The 18,194-nt window shown below is 42.5% G+C and overlaps 1 protein-coding gene across 6 annotated transcripts in view; it reads left to right on the forward strand.

Moving 5' to 3' along the window:
• The window catches only part of tbc1d1 (TBC1 (tre-2/USP6, BUB2, cdc16) domain family, member 1), a 54,992-nt gene that overhangs the window by 29,125 nt on the left and 7,673 nt on the right, over positions 1 to 18,194 (forward strand). For 5 of the 6 annotated variants that reach the window (XM_034301170.2, XM_053230919.1, XM_034301172.2 and 2 more), the window contains 9 exons: positions 457 to 740; positions 1,018 to 1,164; positions 2,976 to 3,080; positions 3,901 to 4,025; positions 9,871 to 10,068; positions 12,027 to 12,188; positions 12,796 to 12,957; positions 15,391 to 15,635; positions 16,113 to 16,272. In XM_034301170.2, the coding sequence (XP_034157061.1) occupies positions 457 to 740; positions 1,018 to 1,164; positions 2,976 to 3,080; positions 3,901 to 4,025; positions 9,871 to 10,068; positions 12,027 to 12,188; positions 12,796 to 12,957; positions 15,391 to 15,635; positions 16,113 to 16,272 (1,588 nt within the window). The remainder of the gene's footprint in view (positions 1 to 456; positions 741 to 1,017; positions 1,165 to 2,975; positions 3,081 to 3,900; positions 4,026 to 9,870; positions 10,069 to 12,026; positions 12,189 to 12,795; positions 12,958 to 15,390; positions 15,636 to 16,112; positions 16,273 to 18,194) is intronic. The other variant, XM_034301171.2, reaches the window with a different exon arrangement.

Consider the following 18,194-nt stretch of genomic DNA (forward strand, 5'->3'; position numbering starts at 1 on the left):
ATATAATCGAAAGTATGTAAAAGTCGAATAAACGTACAGTAGTTAATATAATATAATCTAAGTAGAGTTGCATTTTTTAAAATGTAAAAAAAAAAATGAGTTTGATGCTACTTTTGTACATTTTACAACTTTAAAATACAACATTTTAACATCAGATCAGCTGCATTCAATCAGGTCAAATTAAAAAACTATACCGTGTGATATACTTGTGATATCTCAGATGTCATAGTTAATCAGGATATTAAAGTTATATCGTGATATTGCCCAGCTCTACTGGTAACATTGTTAGAAAAAAGAAAAGAATAATCAATTTTTAAGTGTCAGATTTTTAGTATTAAAAAGGTTAATCATTAACAGTTTGGTGCAGTAAAATATTTGGCTATTATAGGAAATACCATGAGAATTTTTAGCTATAGCTTAAAATATAGGCAGTGATTAATAAGTGTTTATTTTCAGGATATCATCTTGGTAGAACCGCCGTCTCCGCCCCTCTTGCCATCCAGCCCACTCCGCTCCCACAATTCCACAGGGGACCTGAAGTGCCTGGAGTCTGGAGATGCGGATCAGGAAGATCACGACCCCCAGGCTCAGAGCTTCCGGAGGCGAGCGAGTACGATCAGTCACTCCCCGTCGATGTGTGCGAGCAGCCTGAGCGTCCCGAGCGAGCAGGTCACGGCCGGCAGCAAGCCCAAACTCGTACGCCATTACTCCGTCAGCACGGACTCGCCTCATCAGAGCAAGTGAGTGTGTACCTGCCTCTCTGTGTACCTGTGTACACGTTTAAAAAAACAAAAAAAACAACAACACTATCTGCATTACAGATCCCCTTTGCCCTTTTCACTTCCCGTCTCCTGCACAGCCACTTCTTCCTCTTCTGAAAACAATCACTTCCTCTCAGCTCATATTCTCCCTTTAGTTTATTATTGTTCCACACTCGCTGTGTTTCTGTTCTTATCTCTTAGTCGCTCATTCTCTCCTTAATTTTTTCTCCCGTGAACATTCCACCGCCATCGTCAGGTCGGCTCACGGCGGCGATGCGAGCTCCTCTGCTTCTTCCTCCTCTGCTTCTTCCTCTTCCTCACACCTCTCCTTCTCTTCCTCTCCTGCCTATGCAAGACTGATGAAGTCGAGAGCCTTTGATCAACTCACAAAACCCCTCAAGAGGTCTGTGTGTGTGTGTGTGTGTGTGTGTGTGTGTGTGTGTGTGTGTGTGTTAAGTGATACACACTGGATGTTTTATAGGTAGGTGATTTAGACAGAATTTCGTATCATTACATATGGTTAAAACTTTGGAGATTATCTCACGATTAAAATTAGAAACGTTTTTAAAAAGTTGAAATACGTTTCGCCTAGAAATTAGACATTGACCTGTTTTATTCATCTATTTATTTATATATTTTTTTAGTTAGATGAAAAAGATCATTTTTATTTGTTAGGATGGTGTGGCTTGATGTTAATTTGGAGAAGTGTCTCAGTAAATATCGAAACTGTCGAAGTAGCTTTATTTAAAAAAAGAAAAACGACTTGTGGAAAAACAGGTTTGAGGATACTTTTATTTTCCTCCTAAACAGAGGAAAAATTAAAAAATCTATTAAAACATAACATTTTTCAAATTTAAAGATTTGCTATGAAATTTTATTTTATATCACGATACGCATAACGCATCAGAAAATTGCAGACCTGTAAAACTTTCTGCATTTTAACGTCGGAGTACGTTAATCCGAATTATCACACGAAAATGTGCAAAAGACAACTCTTCTTTTTCCACCACAATAAAACGCAGCCAACGACATGTGAATACAGAAAGATCGACGTTTTTGCGCAAGTGTTTTGCTCTTCGAAGCCCCGCCCCCTTCCTCCATTTCACGTTAACAGTCTCTCCTCTCGATTTTCTCGATTGCAAGATGAGCTGATGAAGCGTCCTCACCTTCTGTCAAAGTAAACGGAGAAAGTTTTGAGTTGATTTACGTGAAATAAGATCAATCGGTGTACGTTTGACTAACATTAGCTAACATTAAACGCGTATTTGTGTATATACTAGATTTATTAAGGATGATACTGAAGATTTTCAGCCAAAGGAGGCACTTGTTTACAGATAGAAACTCACTCAGATATTACTAAAGTAATATTTTAGGACAAACGCAAACGCTGGTGTTTGGGTTAGACGTCGCAGACGTAATAAGCTTCCCAAAAATAGTCACGTGTCATTCGTTAATTCTTCCCTAATTCTTCTTCCACTCGATCACTGATTGCCTGCTTCTATGCTGAATTTCATTCATCCAGATCCATCTCCTATTGACAAATAATGCAGAGTAATTATTTTGCTATAAGCAAAGCATCGGATGTCTCCCAGTGATGACTGTGTGGCTCCATGAAGGTCAGCCTCAACTCAGACATGTTCCACCGAAACTCCAGAAACACACGTCACGTCGTTAAGATATCGTCCTGGTTAAAGTCGACTGGTCGTCAGAAATCCTCTACTTTTGGCGGAAAAAAAGGCTCTCAGGGGAAAAACAGCTCTTTGCTTCTCTATATTTATCTCATGCGCTGAGCTCCTGTCAGGTTTGTTTAGATTCGATGGAGGCGTGGTGTATCTTGAAGGCTATTGGCTGATGTGTAAATCACTCAAGCACTTCGACATGACGTCAGTCTGACTTCCTGTTTCAGAAGGAAGTATGTCAACATACGAAGCCATTTAGTTGAGACTTTATTCCTCTCTTTATAAGCTGGTTTAATCACATGCATTCGGATTCTCCTCTTTATATCAGCGCCAGTATTAACAGTGTTTTCCAAAAGTATTCACCCCCACCCCTTGAACATTCTGTAGTGTTACAGCCTGGAACTGAAAAATGGACTTAAATGGGAGTGAATACTTATGTACAGCTCTGTATCTCTCTGTCCTCTCTCTCATTCCTCTCTTTCACCATCTCTCCTATTTCTCTCTCTCTCTCTCTCTCTCTCTCTCTCTCTCTCAGTGGATTAAGGGCCAGACTGTCTTCTTCTTCTTCTGTTCCAAACTTCTTAAAGTTTCTGGCTCCTGTAGAGGAGCACGATGACTCCTGCATCTCTCCGAAACACAGGTGCTTCCTTTCTCTCTCTCTCTCTCTCTCTCTCTCTCTCTCTCTCTTTTGCTCTCTCTGTCTTTCTGTCTTTTTTCCCCTTTCTTTTGCTTGTTCCATCTCATCTTATCATACTCCTACTGCCTTGTTTTGGATCGCCCCAAGTCCTGATTTTTTTTTTTTTTTTTTATTGTTAAACTGTTAAGAAAATTTAAAATGTTAAATTAAACATATTGTTCATACTAAATTTAACAGCTTGTATATGATTACAGTAGTTCATCTAGATGTCCCACATGCCTTTATGCTTTTTTCACTGGGTCCCTTCTTTCTCTCTTTTTTCCCCCCTCTTCTCACACACGAATCTGAAGTTGCTTTACAGGCCACGGTTTCATATTCAGTTGGTGAGATACAAATTCAAAATAACTGCATTCAAATTCAGGTTTTTTTTTTGTTTTGTTTTGTTTTTTCTGGGGTGTTCATATCCAAATTTTGACAATGCCGTACACACAAACTTGTGAGTATTGGACATATGGGAAACCACTAGAGGGTGCTGTTTGACAGCGAAACAAAACTGATCTTAGGACTATTAGGACTATTAGGTTTGATGTATAAGTAAAAAGCCATAAAGGCTATTCAGAGTGGGAAAAAAAAACATCAGTGTGCTGCAGAAATCTTACAAATAAAATTTTTACTCAGTGCCTTGAGTTTGTGTTTTACAGGTTTATGTTCTTTTTATATTCAGGCATTTTTATTCACACACACACACACACACACACACACACACACACACACACAGGCTCGTCACATTAATGTCTGTTGTGTTGTGTTTGTGTGTGCGCAGAGACGTAGCGGCCCTGTCCAGCCCCGTGGTGGGACAAGACAGTCCACTCCGTCACCGCAGACACTCCTGGAGACAGCAGATCTTTCTCAGAGTGGCTACACCACAGAAAGGCTCCGATACAGCAGGTAACACACACACACACACACACACACACACACAGGTGAACATATAAATATAACTCAGAATTCCTACACGGAAAATCGGGAAGGTTACCGGTCATTATCGTGAGGATTGATAACGTGTGTGATGTTTAGTGGGTCAGCCTTCAGTGAGCGCTCGTGCCCTGTGGAGGGGGGCGGAGTCATCCTGGTCGAGACCACGCCCATCCGGAGAGAAACGTTTCATCATAGGATAAAGAAGGTTGTACTGATATTCGGTGACGCTTCTCTGTAAGTTGAGGCAAACAACGGCAACAAAATAAATAAATGAAGTTACAGTTTTACTTCTAAAACTGGAGACTCCTTCCATGAATGTGAAATAATCGTCTCGTTATAGTAGAGAAGTCCCATCTGAATGAGATGTTGCTATAGAAACCGTAAAGTATTAGAACGAACGCATTAATATAAACCTGCTGCACTACTGTCAGAGCTGCTGTTAGAGGAAAAGAATCAACACACCTTCTGACCAATCAGAATCGAGAACCCAACAGTGCCGTGCTACAGGTATTGATATTGACTCTTACGTCGGCGGACAAAGCGTTTCTACAGCGAGGGACGAGGGACGAGGCAGGAGGCAGTCTGTTTGCAGAAGGGTTGGTGGTTGGAAAAGCACGTAGCGAAACACGGGAGCTGTTTGCTCAGAGGCGTGGCCGAAGCCGAACAGATTCCGTTATCAGATGATTTATTTGGAGTGTCGGCGACCCGAGTCAGACATCGCTAAAGTACACACGTCGTTTCAGCAGCCTGACGTCAGCAGCTAAGCCTTTAATCCTGTCAAACACTGCGGTACAACTCGGGTTTTAAAAGATTTGCCAAAGTCCTTCTTTTAACATTTTGGTGTGTTTTCATTTCATACCATTCCCCTGACCTAGTACTGACACCGTGTGTACATACGTGTGCACGTGTGCACGTGTGTATGCACCACTGTTTTCTCTCTCTCTCTGCCTTAACCATTGTTGTGTATCGAGTTTCCAGGCGCATTTGCTAAGGGTTGGGTTTTTATCTGGAACAGCGATGTGTCAGACATATTGAAAAGGTTCAGTTACACACAACAAACAGGAAACTAATACCTCGGCCTGTTTCCAGTGAAAATCAAACACCGTCCTCCATTTTAAAACACGGTACTGAGGAATTTCAGCCACTCCTCAGTCAGTGTTTAAGTAAATATGACGGCCATCCGATTACTTTTCCATAAAAAAAAAAAAGCAGCTCACGTGAGACACGGTGACTTAACAGGACAACCAGCAGTTTGTCCTCCATTTTGTTTTTCTCGCGCCATTTTGCGTTTCGATACACGAGGTCTAAAAGCCGACGATAAAGAGACGGTAATGTTTCTGCGATACGTCGTGAGAGTCATTAAAGCGAAGATCATTGAACACGTGATCGCACACCACGGCGCTGCTGCTGCATTCTCGATTCCGATTGGTCAGATGGTGTTGAAGGTATGTTATCGTTTCTATAGCAAAAACTTACAAGTGGACGCTCTTCATAAACGGATTTTTTAAAAAAAGTGTGCAATCATTGTTATGGTAAAGTTGTTTGTGTGTGTGTGTGTGTGGGAAGATGTTTTTTAACATTTATGGAAGGAGTTTCCAGTGTCAGAGGTAAAGACTGATGAAGGAACGACTGTAAAATGTAACTATAAACGGATAAAAATGATGATGTGTAATTTAATACGTAAAGTCCTTGTGGTATAAGAGGAATAAAACACTTGGGGACATGCTGCTGTGGGTAAATAATCAACTACAGGGTGGTAACAGTAACGTAAAGCTTCATATGAAGCCATCACATGACCGCACTGTTGATTGTTTTCCTATAACAGCACTCCATTTCTCCAGCGTTTGAGTGTTCATGAACGCTTCATGGCTGTAGAACGTTCTTCAGACACACAGTGAGTCAGGTCTACAGATGAAGGCGCCCCTTTGATCTTTCTTTGATCTTCAGCGGATCAAAAGGATCTCGTCAGATATCTGTCATGATATTTCTTTCATCGTGCCTCAGCGTACTCACAACAAATAATACATTTCCCTTCTTCAGATCCTTCCGCCGCGAACTCTCTGCTCCCGCGCCGCTAATACGGTAACGACTCAAAGAACCGAAACTGAAAACATCAAGCGGGAACATTTGATTCATCACTGATTCATGATTTGTGTCTGAGCGAAGTGATTTTGAAAAATCAAGAGCCGTTTGTGGTGACATTCTTCCAGATGATGCAAACTGCAGGGAACAAAGAACATGTATTTCTGAAACTGCCTGAAGCGTGTGTGTGTGTGTGTGTGTGTGTGTGTGTGTGCGTGTGTGAGTCAGAGTCAGAGTCAGTACTACGTTTTCCGTTGTCGTGCTTGTACAAAGAAAAATGTAATTAAATTTACGGTGAGTTTTGTAATTGTTGGAGCGAAAGTGTGGATAGTGATTCCGTTAAAGCCTGACGCCATTTTGTTCGAACGGACGACAGCAAGACTTCCGCTTTTCTCTACTTCCTGTTGACTGCTGTTTGATCGGCAGCGTGAAAACAGCCGTGAGCCTCATGAATATTCCAGGTTTTCCGAGGAACCAACCTTAAGTGTACTTTTTGTTGCGAAGTTGTCGAAAAAAATGACAAAATCCTCAAAAAGTACATCTTTTCTAGAAAATTCTACGCTGCCACTTCTTGCTCAGGAGACGTCATTTTGCACCGAAACTTTTTTTGTTTATTTGTTTGTTTGTTTAAAGGTTTCCTAAAGAACCTTAACACAGACAGGTCAGTTTTCAGGAAAACAAAAAAACCTCCAAGCACCTCTTTAACCATACGAAGAGCCCGCGATGTATTATTACTCGTCTGTTTAATGCCTACGGCGGGAAAAAAAACGACAGCTGCCAGTGAAGTCATCAGGATAAAGATGGCAGTTACAAACGTTCCTACAGTTTGCCTTTCAGAAATGATTGTGAATGATGAATGTGATCTCTTCTGTCAGCTTGTGTATCTTTGTCTTCTGTCAAACTCTCCTGCTGTCTGATTGTGAAGTAGGTGTGTTTGTGTAAGCGCCGTTAACAGCGCTTCGGAGAAGATGGCAAACCCGGGATGTCAGGAAAAATAAAACGCTCTGGGGTGTCGGAGTGTGTGCAGAGGCAGATGGATTAGTGTTTGTCACGTCCTAGTTTGGATCTCATTACACATCGATTGCGTTACTTTTCTCCAGACTTTTTTTCTGCCTCTGATTAACTACTTGTGTTGATGTGCGCTAATAATTGGTCAGAGAGTGTGTCATGATATAACGTGAGCGTACGTGAGTGAACATGAAATAACGTAGTTATTATTTCAATCGATCAATCAACCAACAGCTTTCTTTTCAACTCTCGTATTAAAAAAACGCAAATTCTACGACAGGTTTAAGACAGGATGTTTATCGGATGTGGACTAGCTAGTACTGACGCACGAAATGAAATTTCTTGAAGATGTTGAAACCGAAATCTGTTCCCCCCCCGACACTTAGATGAGTGATGTGTCCCGAGTCCATTTTGTTTACTAATAATCCGTTACGAGAAAATAGCACGCCCTGTTCCTGATTTTAGAGAACGATGAGAGAAAGAAAGAATGACCGGACTGATCTGGTGAAATCTTCTCGTTCCCTAATGATGCTTGGACGAGAAGAAGCGGGTAACTTCTGATTGTAAAAAGCCGACAGACTGCTGCGTTAGCAGTAAACTGGTGCGCGTTAATGGTCCAGCTACAATCTGTCAAACCCTGACACTTAACCATCACCAGTGAGGACAATTCCCAAGAATACAGTAACGTCACTTATAAAACACTAACACTGATGCATTGTGCAAAACAGTTAGTGACAACTGAGCGCGTGACACACCCAGTTCCCCATTTACCCGAAGCTTATAAAGAGGAAATAACAATGAATATATTTAAATAGTGTTTATTCCCAAGGTTCATTTTCTGTGTGATTTCAGTGACGTTTGCAGTGAGAATTTCTCCATTATGTGCAAATTATGTATTACAGGAAAGTGACAAATCTAAACGAGTGATTCCTTGTAGCAGCCGTATACCGCGTGTGGTCCGACTTTTCTTCGGTTCCCCACTCATGACTTTCCTTCCCGTTCTTCCTGCAGCTAGTTCCCATTGACTGTGTAATGCACAAAAATGGAAGAATAACATGTCACTGTGGTACACTTATATACGACTTCTCATTAAACGTGTGTAGAGATGTTACAGGAAAAAAAATTAGATTGGCGCCTCTGGTGAGTGTACGTAGCTAGTAGCTTGCTTTTCTAATCTGTCAATGAAGTAACAAGCGAGTAACGTAAATCGCACATCGTTATTAGGTAGCTTTTTTGGCTTTAGAAGGTAAATTTACCTATAGCTACTACTAAAAAAAACAAACAAACACTAGACAGGCCACGCCCACAAACAACCATAACAGTGGCTGTAGCTACATGGCCAAGTGACTTATTGCTAGCATGAATGTAGGGTTAGTGAACGAGTTAGAGCAATGAATAAGAGACAGATTCTGTATATATATTAGGACATGAGGACACGAAAGCTCCACCAATTCTCTGGCCAAGGAATATTTAAGATTCAGGACACACTGGACCGAGATCCAAACCTGAAGGACTTAAAAATTAAAACCTGTAGATTTTATTTATGAATATTCATTAGGTTTTTGGTGATTAAGCAGTGCTTATTTAAACAGCTGCAGGGTAACATTAAACAGTTTGTTATTAAAATCTTAAATAATTCCATTGGACTGCCAGTTATTTTACAGATAAGTTTGAGAATCCTGCTTTAAGGAACCGAGAGAACGTCCTTGCAGTGTGTGTGTGTGTGTGTGTGTAATAAAGCCTAATAAAGCCTAATAAAGTCATGTTTGTGTTTGTAATGGAGTTGGGTGTGGTGTTGCACTTTTCTGGCTGGAGGACATGTTGACAGGCTGCCAGAGGAGAACCAGTGACACAATCGATACATTTAGGCGTGTGTGTGTGTGTGTGTGTGTGTGTGTGTGTGTGTCGGATAGGGTGTTGGCCGGTTGATGTTGTGCAGCAGCTTATTTGCAGAAGGCACAGCCCATGGGTGTTTGTGAAGATGGCAGGCGCACTTGCACGTATGTGTGTGTGTGTTTGTGTGTGCATAAGACTCAAGCATAAACTAAGCAGCGTACACACTGACACACAGCTCGATTTGCAGTGACATCATACATCCATTTAATGGTTCAGTGACAGATTTTTGGATGCTGTGTGTGTGTGTGTGTGTGTGCGCAGTTACGTTCAACGCACACACACACACACCCTTATTCGCATGAATGTTTGCACTCACCGCTCACCATCTTTTTGGGTGCATGAAGTGTTAAAAATAACAAAGGAGTTGAAAGTGCCGCCCAAACGACAGGGTGGATCCCCAACCACAGAACGCCACATCAGGGTTTTTTAAAAAAAAAATTTGTTGATGGAAGATAGAGCAGGTTTTAGAGAGATAGAGTGCCATTTTGGTTACAGACAATGAGATGATAAAGTGATAGAGCGATGATGTGCAATGGAGGCATCCTCAGGAACGGGATAGTGTGTGTGTCTGGTTTAATTCCTCTGTAAAAAAAAATAAATAAATAAATAAAGTAACCCAGATGTTATAGCTTCGAGTCACGTTTCACATTTAAAAAGGCCAGAAGTTTGTGCTGGCTGTCGTACAGTGTGTTACTAGGCGTAGAGTAAAACTATAGAAATGTGTTCACTCACTTTCCCATGAGCTTGTTTTCTGCACTTGTGTTACCACAAATACTTTTTTTTTTTTTTAATAAATTCCCTTGTACCTGTGTTTTCCCATCTCTCGCAGAAAGAGGAGAAACATCCCTAGAGGTCGGCAGTAGGTTGACGGTGGGAGGCGGAGCCGGGGGCGGGGACGGCACACTGGGGCCGGTACCTGAGGAGAGGAGGAAGAGGAGTCGGGAGGAGCTGCGAGAGTTATGGAAGAAAGCCATTCTGCAGCAGATCCTCCTCCTGAGAATGGAGAGGGAGAACCAGAAACTACAGGGTAAGACACACGGGCAAAAAAGTCGTAAACACGGTACACAGACACACACGCATCACACCAGTCCATCTTGACGTATAGAATTACGCAAGCGATCCGCGGTTCGGAAGGAAACCTGTGAGTATAAGCCCCGCCCCCTAATGACCCCAGACTCAGTCCTGAGTTCGAGGAATAGCTCGAATCAATAAATACGAATTAAAATTAAAACATTACAGCTTATCATTGGCTTATAATAAATATTTTGTGATATTAAAATATTACAGTCTTTATGTGGCTTATAGTAGAAATGATTTAGGTAGAAGTTAGTTGAGTGTTCGGCTTTGAGTCAGATCAGATTTGAGTTCCGTGTGGGTTCAGAAGTGGAAAGGTTTACTCACAGTAAAATGAAGTGTGTGTGTGTGTGTGGAAGAACACAAACCCGTAAGTGTGTACATGTAACTATGTGCCGTCTGAAGTTGTGGCTGAAGTGGGCTGAACTAAAAGAGAAACTTAAACAGGTTTGTGAATCCAACTCTCCCTACATCATCTTCCATGGAAAATAAAATGAAAGTAAGATCCACTCAGTCAGTGCTTTTACTCTAAACAGTGAACAGAAGATTTATTTAAGGTGTACGCAGCACCTCCTAGTGAGTTTTACTTCTTAAATTAAATCTGCATTAAAACTGTTACTTAGCCGTTCATAAAATCAGTTTACGCTTTTTACGTGCAAGCCAGAGGATCTCAAACACCTTTTCAGATGAAAAGAACTTCCAAAGACCTTGTTATGATTATAGCAGAGATCTGATTCACATTTAAACCAATAAGGAAGAGGGGTGTAACAGGTGTTACTTCCTGTTTGTGTGTGTGTGAGAGAGAGAGACTGAGAATGATGGAGGCGTGGCCTCTGTGTCTGTCGGTCCTGATGAAGGAGGCGTGGCCTCTGTGTCTGTCAGTCCTGATGAAGGAGGTGTGGCCACTGTGTCTGTCAGTCCTGATGAAAGAGGCGTGGCCTCTGTGTCTGTCAGTCCTGATGAAGGAGGCGTGGCCTCTGTGTCTGTCAGTCCTGATGAAGGAGGCGTGGCCTCTGTGTCTGTCAGTCCTGATGAAAGAGGCGTGGCCTCTGTGTCTGTCAGTCCTGATGAAGGAGGTGTGGCCACTGTGTCTGTCAGTCCTGATGAAGGAGGCGTGGCCTCTGTGTCTGTCAGTCCTGATGAAGGAGGCGTGGCCTCTGTGTCTGTCAGTCCTGATGAAAGAGGCGTGGCCTCTGTGTCTGTCGGTCCTGATGAAGGAGGCGTGGCCTCTGTGTCTGTCAGTCCTGATGAAGGAGGCGTGGCCTCTGTGTCTGTCGGTCCTGATGAAGGAGGCGTGGCCTCTGTGTCTGTCGGTCCTGATGAAGAGGCGTGGCCTCTGTGTCTGTCGGTCCTGATGAAGGAGGCGTGGCCTCTGTGTCTGTCGGTCCTGATGAAGGAGGCGTGGCCTCTGTGTCTGTCGGTCCTGATGAAGGAGGCGTGGCCTCTGTGTCTGTCGGTCCTGATGAAGGAGGCGTGGCCTCTGTGTCTGTGATTAGCCTTTTTGACGTTTATCGTGTTAATAGAAATTCATACAGATTACAGTTTGATTTTCAGTCAGATTGTCATTGAGTGTTTGCAGATCTGCGGTGGAGTGTGTGTGTGTGTGTGTGTGAGTGTGAGAAAGTATGTGTTTGTGGTTTACCCTGGATGTGTATGGTAAACGCCTGAATGATTTGCAGCATGTATACACAAGTGTTAAAATAATAGAATGACAATGGCAGACAGTTTAGTCATAGCGCTGCACAACGTATCACTGCACAACTAATTGCTGTTGCAACACGGCTCACTGTAACACAGGGCGATCTTTAACATGATAAATTCACCAGTTTGTTTCTGTATATCGCAATAAGATGTTTTTATCCACGTGTTCATTCTGTGTGTGTGTGTGTGTGTGTGTGTGTGTGAGAACAGCCTCTGAGAGTGACCTCCAGAGCAGGCGGCTGAAGCTGGACTACGAGGAGATCACGCCCTGTCTTAAGGACGTCACTCTCGTCTGGGAGAAAATGCTCAGCACCGCTGGGAGGTCAAAGGTCAAGTTTGACACGGAGAAGATCCACACAGCCGTCGGGGAAGGCAATACCCACACACACACACACACACACACACACACACACACACACACACACACACATACACAGACCAGTGTTGCCAACTTAGAGACTTTGTTACTAGACCTGGTGACTTTTTGCACCACCATTTCTCCCATCTATTATTTTTCCTTCTCTCTTTATTGTTATCTGCCATTCGAAGTCTTGAATCTTCTTTCTTCACGCAGCCTAATTTGTAATTTGATACGCTCATAATCGCGATGAAACATCAAATATGCAAATGAGTGTATGTCTAGCGACGTCTAGTGGCTTATCGAGCACGCTTTAACTCACACACACACACACACACACACACACAGAGAGAGAGACATATTTGTGTATTGAGCTCAAGTTCCAGCTTGACATGATGGATGTGTGACTGCAGTAAGAGGTTTATTTAGGATGTGCTTTGCGGGTTAGCTGTTAGTTTAACATGCACACTCGCAGCATCAGCATGATGAATGTGATTAAAACACAGGGCTGATGATAAACTCAGTGACGATAAAAGATGTGTATTTATTTTCTTAACTTTAATCAAACCCTGTTCTCTCTCTCTTTCTCTCTCTCTCTCTCTCTCTCTCTCTCTCTCTCAGGTGTGCCCCGGCAGCACAGGGGTGAAATCTGGAAGTTTCTCTCTGAACAGTATTTACTGAGACAGCAGGTGCCCAGCTCCAAACCACCCAATAACGACGTGCCTTATAAAGAGCTACTGAAGCAACTCACCTCCCAACAACACGCCATCCTCATAGATCTGGGTTAGTAGCACACACACACACACACACACACACACATTTAGAGTTTATAAGTGGTCACTGTAGCCTTAGATTCCTGTTTCTAGCCGTCAGGAGTGAAACCCAGTGTGCTCTTCTGCTCTTGTAGCCCATCCGCCTCGAGGTGGTGTGCCTTCTGAGATGCTTTTCTGCGCACCACGGTTGTAAAAAGTGCTTATTTGAGATACCACATTCTTCCTGTTAGCACAGCTCTGTCTGCCGCCGTGTAACTTTACAGACTCATTAATATTCAAATGTATGCAAGTACTAAAACTTTTAAGTAGTTTAAATTAGAGATACAGGAGAGCAATGGTTAGTGCTGTGCACACACACACACACACACACACACACACATGCACACACTAGATATTAAATCTTCCTGCCTTCTACCATCTCCCTGTATCTTGGCGTATTAGTGCTCACACTCCTCTCTCTCTCTCTCTCTCTCTCTCTCTCTCTCTCTCTCTCTCTGTGTCTCTTTCTCACACACACACACACACACACACCCTTCCTCTTGTTACAAACTGTTAAAATGGGTGTGCCTGTTCCTCTTCTGCCAACTGGCATCACTGGAGCGAATGTGCAGGTGAAAAGAGATGATTTAAAAGTGGACAGAAAGAGAAGGAGGTATGGAGAGAGAGAGAGAGAGAGAGAGAGACTTTCAGGAATGTTTACTGTCTGCTGGAAGACCCTCCCTTCTAAACACACATACCTGACAGTGTCTCATATTCATGTGTTTGGATGAATGCAATATCAGCTCTGTGATCTCTCTCACACTCTCTCACACACACACGCACACACACACGCACACACACACACACTGACTGCTTTAAGATCATCATGCAATACTGTACCTATGCAGTAAAAACCTGTAGTGAAATGCAACACTGCTTTCACACGTGTTTGGTTTTTTTTTCATTATGTTCTTTATACCACATTCATGTTGATTTCTCAGTTCTGATTGGTCAGAAGGTGTGCATTCATTTTCTATCACTGCATCTCTGACAGTAGTGTAGCTGCAAATCAAATCATAGGTTTTGTTGTAATGTACCACAGCACAGCTGAATGCTCGATTCTGATTGGTCAGAAGGTGTGCATTCCTTTTCGTGTAACAGCACAGGTAGTTCCGGCTGTAATGAACGGTAGGTTAATATTAACACGCTGGTTCTAATGCTGTATTGTTGCTATAGTAACAGCTCGTACACAGGGACTTGTACTGCAGACACTCCATATAATCTAATGCTTATAAAAATGGGATTTAAAAACATGTTGTTGTTTAACAAAGTAATTCTTAATTAACATTAATAATTGTTAATGTAGTGAAGTTCTTTTGTTAGGAAACATTTATTTTGCATTTATAGAAGGAGGCTCAGTTGTGAGTGCTCTCAGTCTCATTTTCTGCATTTTCATGGTGAAATGACAGACTGCACCTGTGTGTGTGTGTGTGTGTGTGTGTGGGTGTGAGAGAGAGAGAGAGAGAGAGAGAGAGATGCTGATGAGGTAAAGACTGTTTATCGTTATCATGTAACGTAGAACAGGAACAAACTTGTCTCTCGGGAGTTTCACAATATTAAATCTATATATAAAAAAAAAACTATAAACCATTAAAATGTGTGACGTGTCATTCATTCATAAATTAAACATTGTAATCATTGACAAGTCGCTGTTGTTTAAGTGGAAAATAACCCGGCGTGCGTTATACAGGTTCATATAACAGCACAGTCTGTCGTGTGTTAGTTGTTACATATGTTATTGTTTCTATAGTAACAGCTTACGCAGGGACTAGTGTGTTATTGTTGATATGGTGGAGGTAATGGAAGGAGACTCCAGTGTCAGCGCTTTATAACAGCTTTTCAGCACAGGATTTTGCACCTTGTTGGGTTGGTTTATTTATTTATTTATTTATTTATTTATTTATTTATTTAGGTATTAGAAAAAAGAGAGGTTGGTGACAGAACTAATTTGTAAATGAAACTAAACCTATAAAAAAGTCTGATCTGTCGTTGTTTAATAAATAAAGAAATTGTAATCTTTGTCAAATCGTGGCGGTATAAGAGGAATAAAACACTTCAGCTTCGGGATGGTCTCTGTAACTCCGCTTCATCACACCACCTTGTCGTTGATTATTTTCCTACAACAGCACTACGCACAGTTTTATTCCTTTCTTCAGGCATCACCCCAGTGTTTAATGTTATTTACTGTCTCCTCTGTTAGTCCTGTTGATTATCTAGTGCAATATTTTGAGAGCGGTGACATTTTATAATCTGAATGCAGGATATTTAGTATCGGTGTCATGAGTGATGTACGCTAGCAGGAACAGGAAGTACGACATCATTCCAGACACAAGCTAACACTGTCCTTGCTTTTCTTTCCACCTCTCTCTGTCTCTCGCTCTCTCTCTCTCTCTCTCTGCGTCAGGCCGTACGTTCCCCACGCACCCTTATTTCAGCGCTCAGCTGGGTGCAGGTCAGCTGTCGCTCTATAACCTGCTGAAGGCCTACTCTCTGCTGGACCCGGAGGTGGGCTACTGCCAGGGGCTGAGCTTCGTGGCCGGAGTGCTGCTGCTGCACATGAGCGAGGAGGAAGCCTTCGACATGCTCAAGTTCCTCATGTACGACATGGGACTGCGCAAACAGTACAGACCCGACATGATCATCCTGCAGGTACCCTGTCTGTCCTCACGCTGTCTGTCCTCACGCTGTCTGTCCTCACGCTGTCTGTCCTCACACTGTCTGTCCTCACACTGTCTGTCCTCACGCTTTCCGCCCTCATCCTGTCCGTCCGTCCTCACGCTGTCCATTTTGTCCATCTGTCCTCACCCTGTCCCCTGTCTGTCCTCACGCCATCCATCCTGTCCATCTGTCCTCACGCTGTCCGTACATCTTCAGCTGTCTTTCCGTCCTCATCCTGTCCATCCATCCTCATCCTCTCTGTCCATCTTCATCCTGTCCGTCCTCATCCTGTCCATCCTCACGCTGTCCATCCATTCTCATTATGTCCGTCCTTGCCCTGTGTAAGAAAATTAAATAAATTCATCACAGTGTGGTTTCATAACATACTTTATGGACAACAAGCCACTCAAAATCACTGTCTCTTCATCTCTCTCTCTCTCTCTCTGTCTCTCTCTCTCTCTCTCTCAGATCCAGATGTATCAGTTATCCCGGCTGCTGCATGATTATCACAGAGAGCTGTACAGTCACCTGGAGCAGCACGAGATCGGTCCGAGTCTGTACGCCGCGCCGTGGTTCCTCACCGCTTTCGCCTCACACTTCCCTCTGGGTTTTGTGGCTCGAGTCTTTGGTACACACACACACACACACACACACACCCCGCAGTGTCGGTCACGCAGTCCTGATGTTATTAATGAGTTAAATATCAGCGTTGTTTTTTCAGCGCTAGTGTTTACACAGAGAGCACACGTGATGCGGGTGATGGAACCTTCCAGAGAAAACGCCTGGATCACTTTCTATGGACCCACCCACATGCTGTGAAGTGAAAGAGAACCAGGCATTGACAGACTTTTTTTTTTTTTTTTTTTTTTTTTTGCACATATGAACCGAATGTATGGAAACGTTTCCAGAAGAATTCATCGTAACTTTGCAGATTGTTAAATTAATATTGTACCCTCGATGGCTACCACGTTTTAGCATAATAACATCATGCTCTTTCTGCACAACCTGCATGTTTTTGGAATATTTTTCAGGAAAAGCCTCTAATTATTTGTAAATAACTGGTGTGCAGGCATGATTGTTGGCCTGAGCGTTACACAAGACGAGGTGTGCCATTACTTTTGAAGCTCCTGTTCTCTGTGATGCCCAGTTTTAACATCCAGCTGCCTCTAAACATTTTTACTCATCGTTGTACTGAACGAGTTTTTGCCTTCTTAAATTATTAGTTCAAAAAATGTCTGCCACCATCAAAACGTTAGGGGGCGGAGCTTGGCGTAAAACTTCCAACCTTCAGCTACATGGTGAAGTTTTATTCGTGTTTATAGACGGCTAGTCCTAAAGCACAACATCGGCGAGGAACCGCATGTGGGTTCGTTCGTATTTCGCTTGATTTTATTTAGAAACAAAATGGCGGACGAGCTTGGCACGTGTAACCCAATCTGCGCTCATCTGACCAAGAAGCAGCCGTGGAATGCTGTCAGGTTATGAAGAACCAAATCTTCACCATCTGGCTTTTTTTTTTTTTTTTCATCACTGGTATTTTTCTAGAGAAGATTTTCGGAGGAGATGGCATCAGTGCAGAAATAGCTTTCATTTCCAAGGAAAAGTGCCAACTCCACATACACACACATACGTGCACACACACACACACACACACACACACACACACACACACACACACACACACACACGCTGTTTATGTTCCCTGAAAGAGTTAGAGCGAAGTATGCAAATTGAAGTCATTAGAAAACTGCCGATGTTGGCATAATTAACAATGAATATGTGTATAATTACAAAGTTATAAAAAGTTATATAAAATTTTATATATATATATATATATAGAGAGAGAGAGAGAGACAGAGAGAGAGAGAGAGAGAGAGAGTTAAAAAGCATTCCAGGAGTGTAACGTGTGCTGTTTTTACTCACTCTTTGTTTAACCTGACAGATGTTTATGAAGATTATTAACATGTCTGTAATTCATCACTGTAATTAAAGTAATTAATACACCTTGTACTCCAGACCATAAAGAATTATAATGAGTCATAAAGCTTTATAAAAACAGGCTTCATGGAAAATGTAATAAGAATTACTGTAGCTGGTTCTGTGGTTTCTGTCTCTCTTTCTTTGTGTGTGTGTGTGTGTGTGTGTGTGTGTGTGTCTCTTTCTTTCTTTCTTTTTCTTTCTTTCTTTCTTTCTTTCTGTGTGTGTCTCTGTCTCTATCTTCCTGTGTGTGTGTCTCTCTTTCTGTGTGTGTCTCTCTTTCTGTGTGTGTGTGTGTGTGTCTCTGTCTCTGTGTGTGTCTCTTTCTGTGTGTGTGTGTGTGTGTGTGTCTCTGTCTCTGTCTCTGTGTGTGTCTCTTTCTGTGTGTGTGTCTCTGTCTCTATCTTCCTGTGTGTGTGTCTCTGTCTCTGTGCGTCTCTCTTTCTGTCTGTGTGTGTGTGTCTCTGTCTCTGTGCGTCTCTCTTTCTGTGTGTGTGTGTGTGTGTGTGTGTGTGTCTCCGTCTCTGTGTGTGTCTCAGACTCTTCATGCGGGAGTCAGTTGTCCGTTAAATC

Source organism: Pangasianodon hypophthalmus, chromosome 28 (genome assembly GCF_027358585.1).
Source record: "Pangasianodon hypophthalmus isolate fPanHyp1 chromosome 28, fPanHyp1.pri, whole genome shotgun sequence".
NCBI lineage: Eukaryota > Metazoa > Chordata > Actinopteri > Siluriformes > Pangasiidae > Pangasianodon > Pangasianodon hypophthalmus.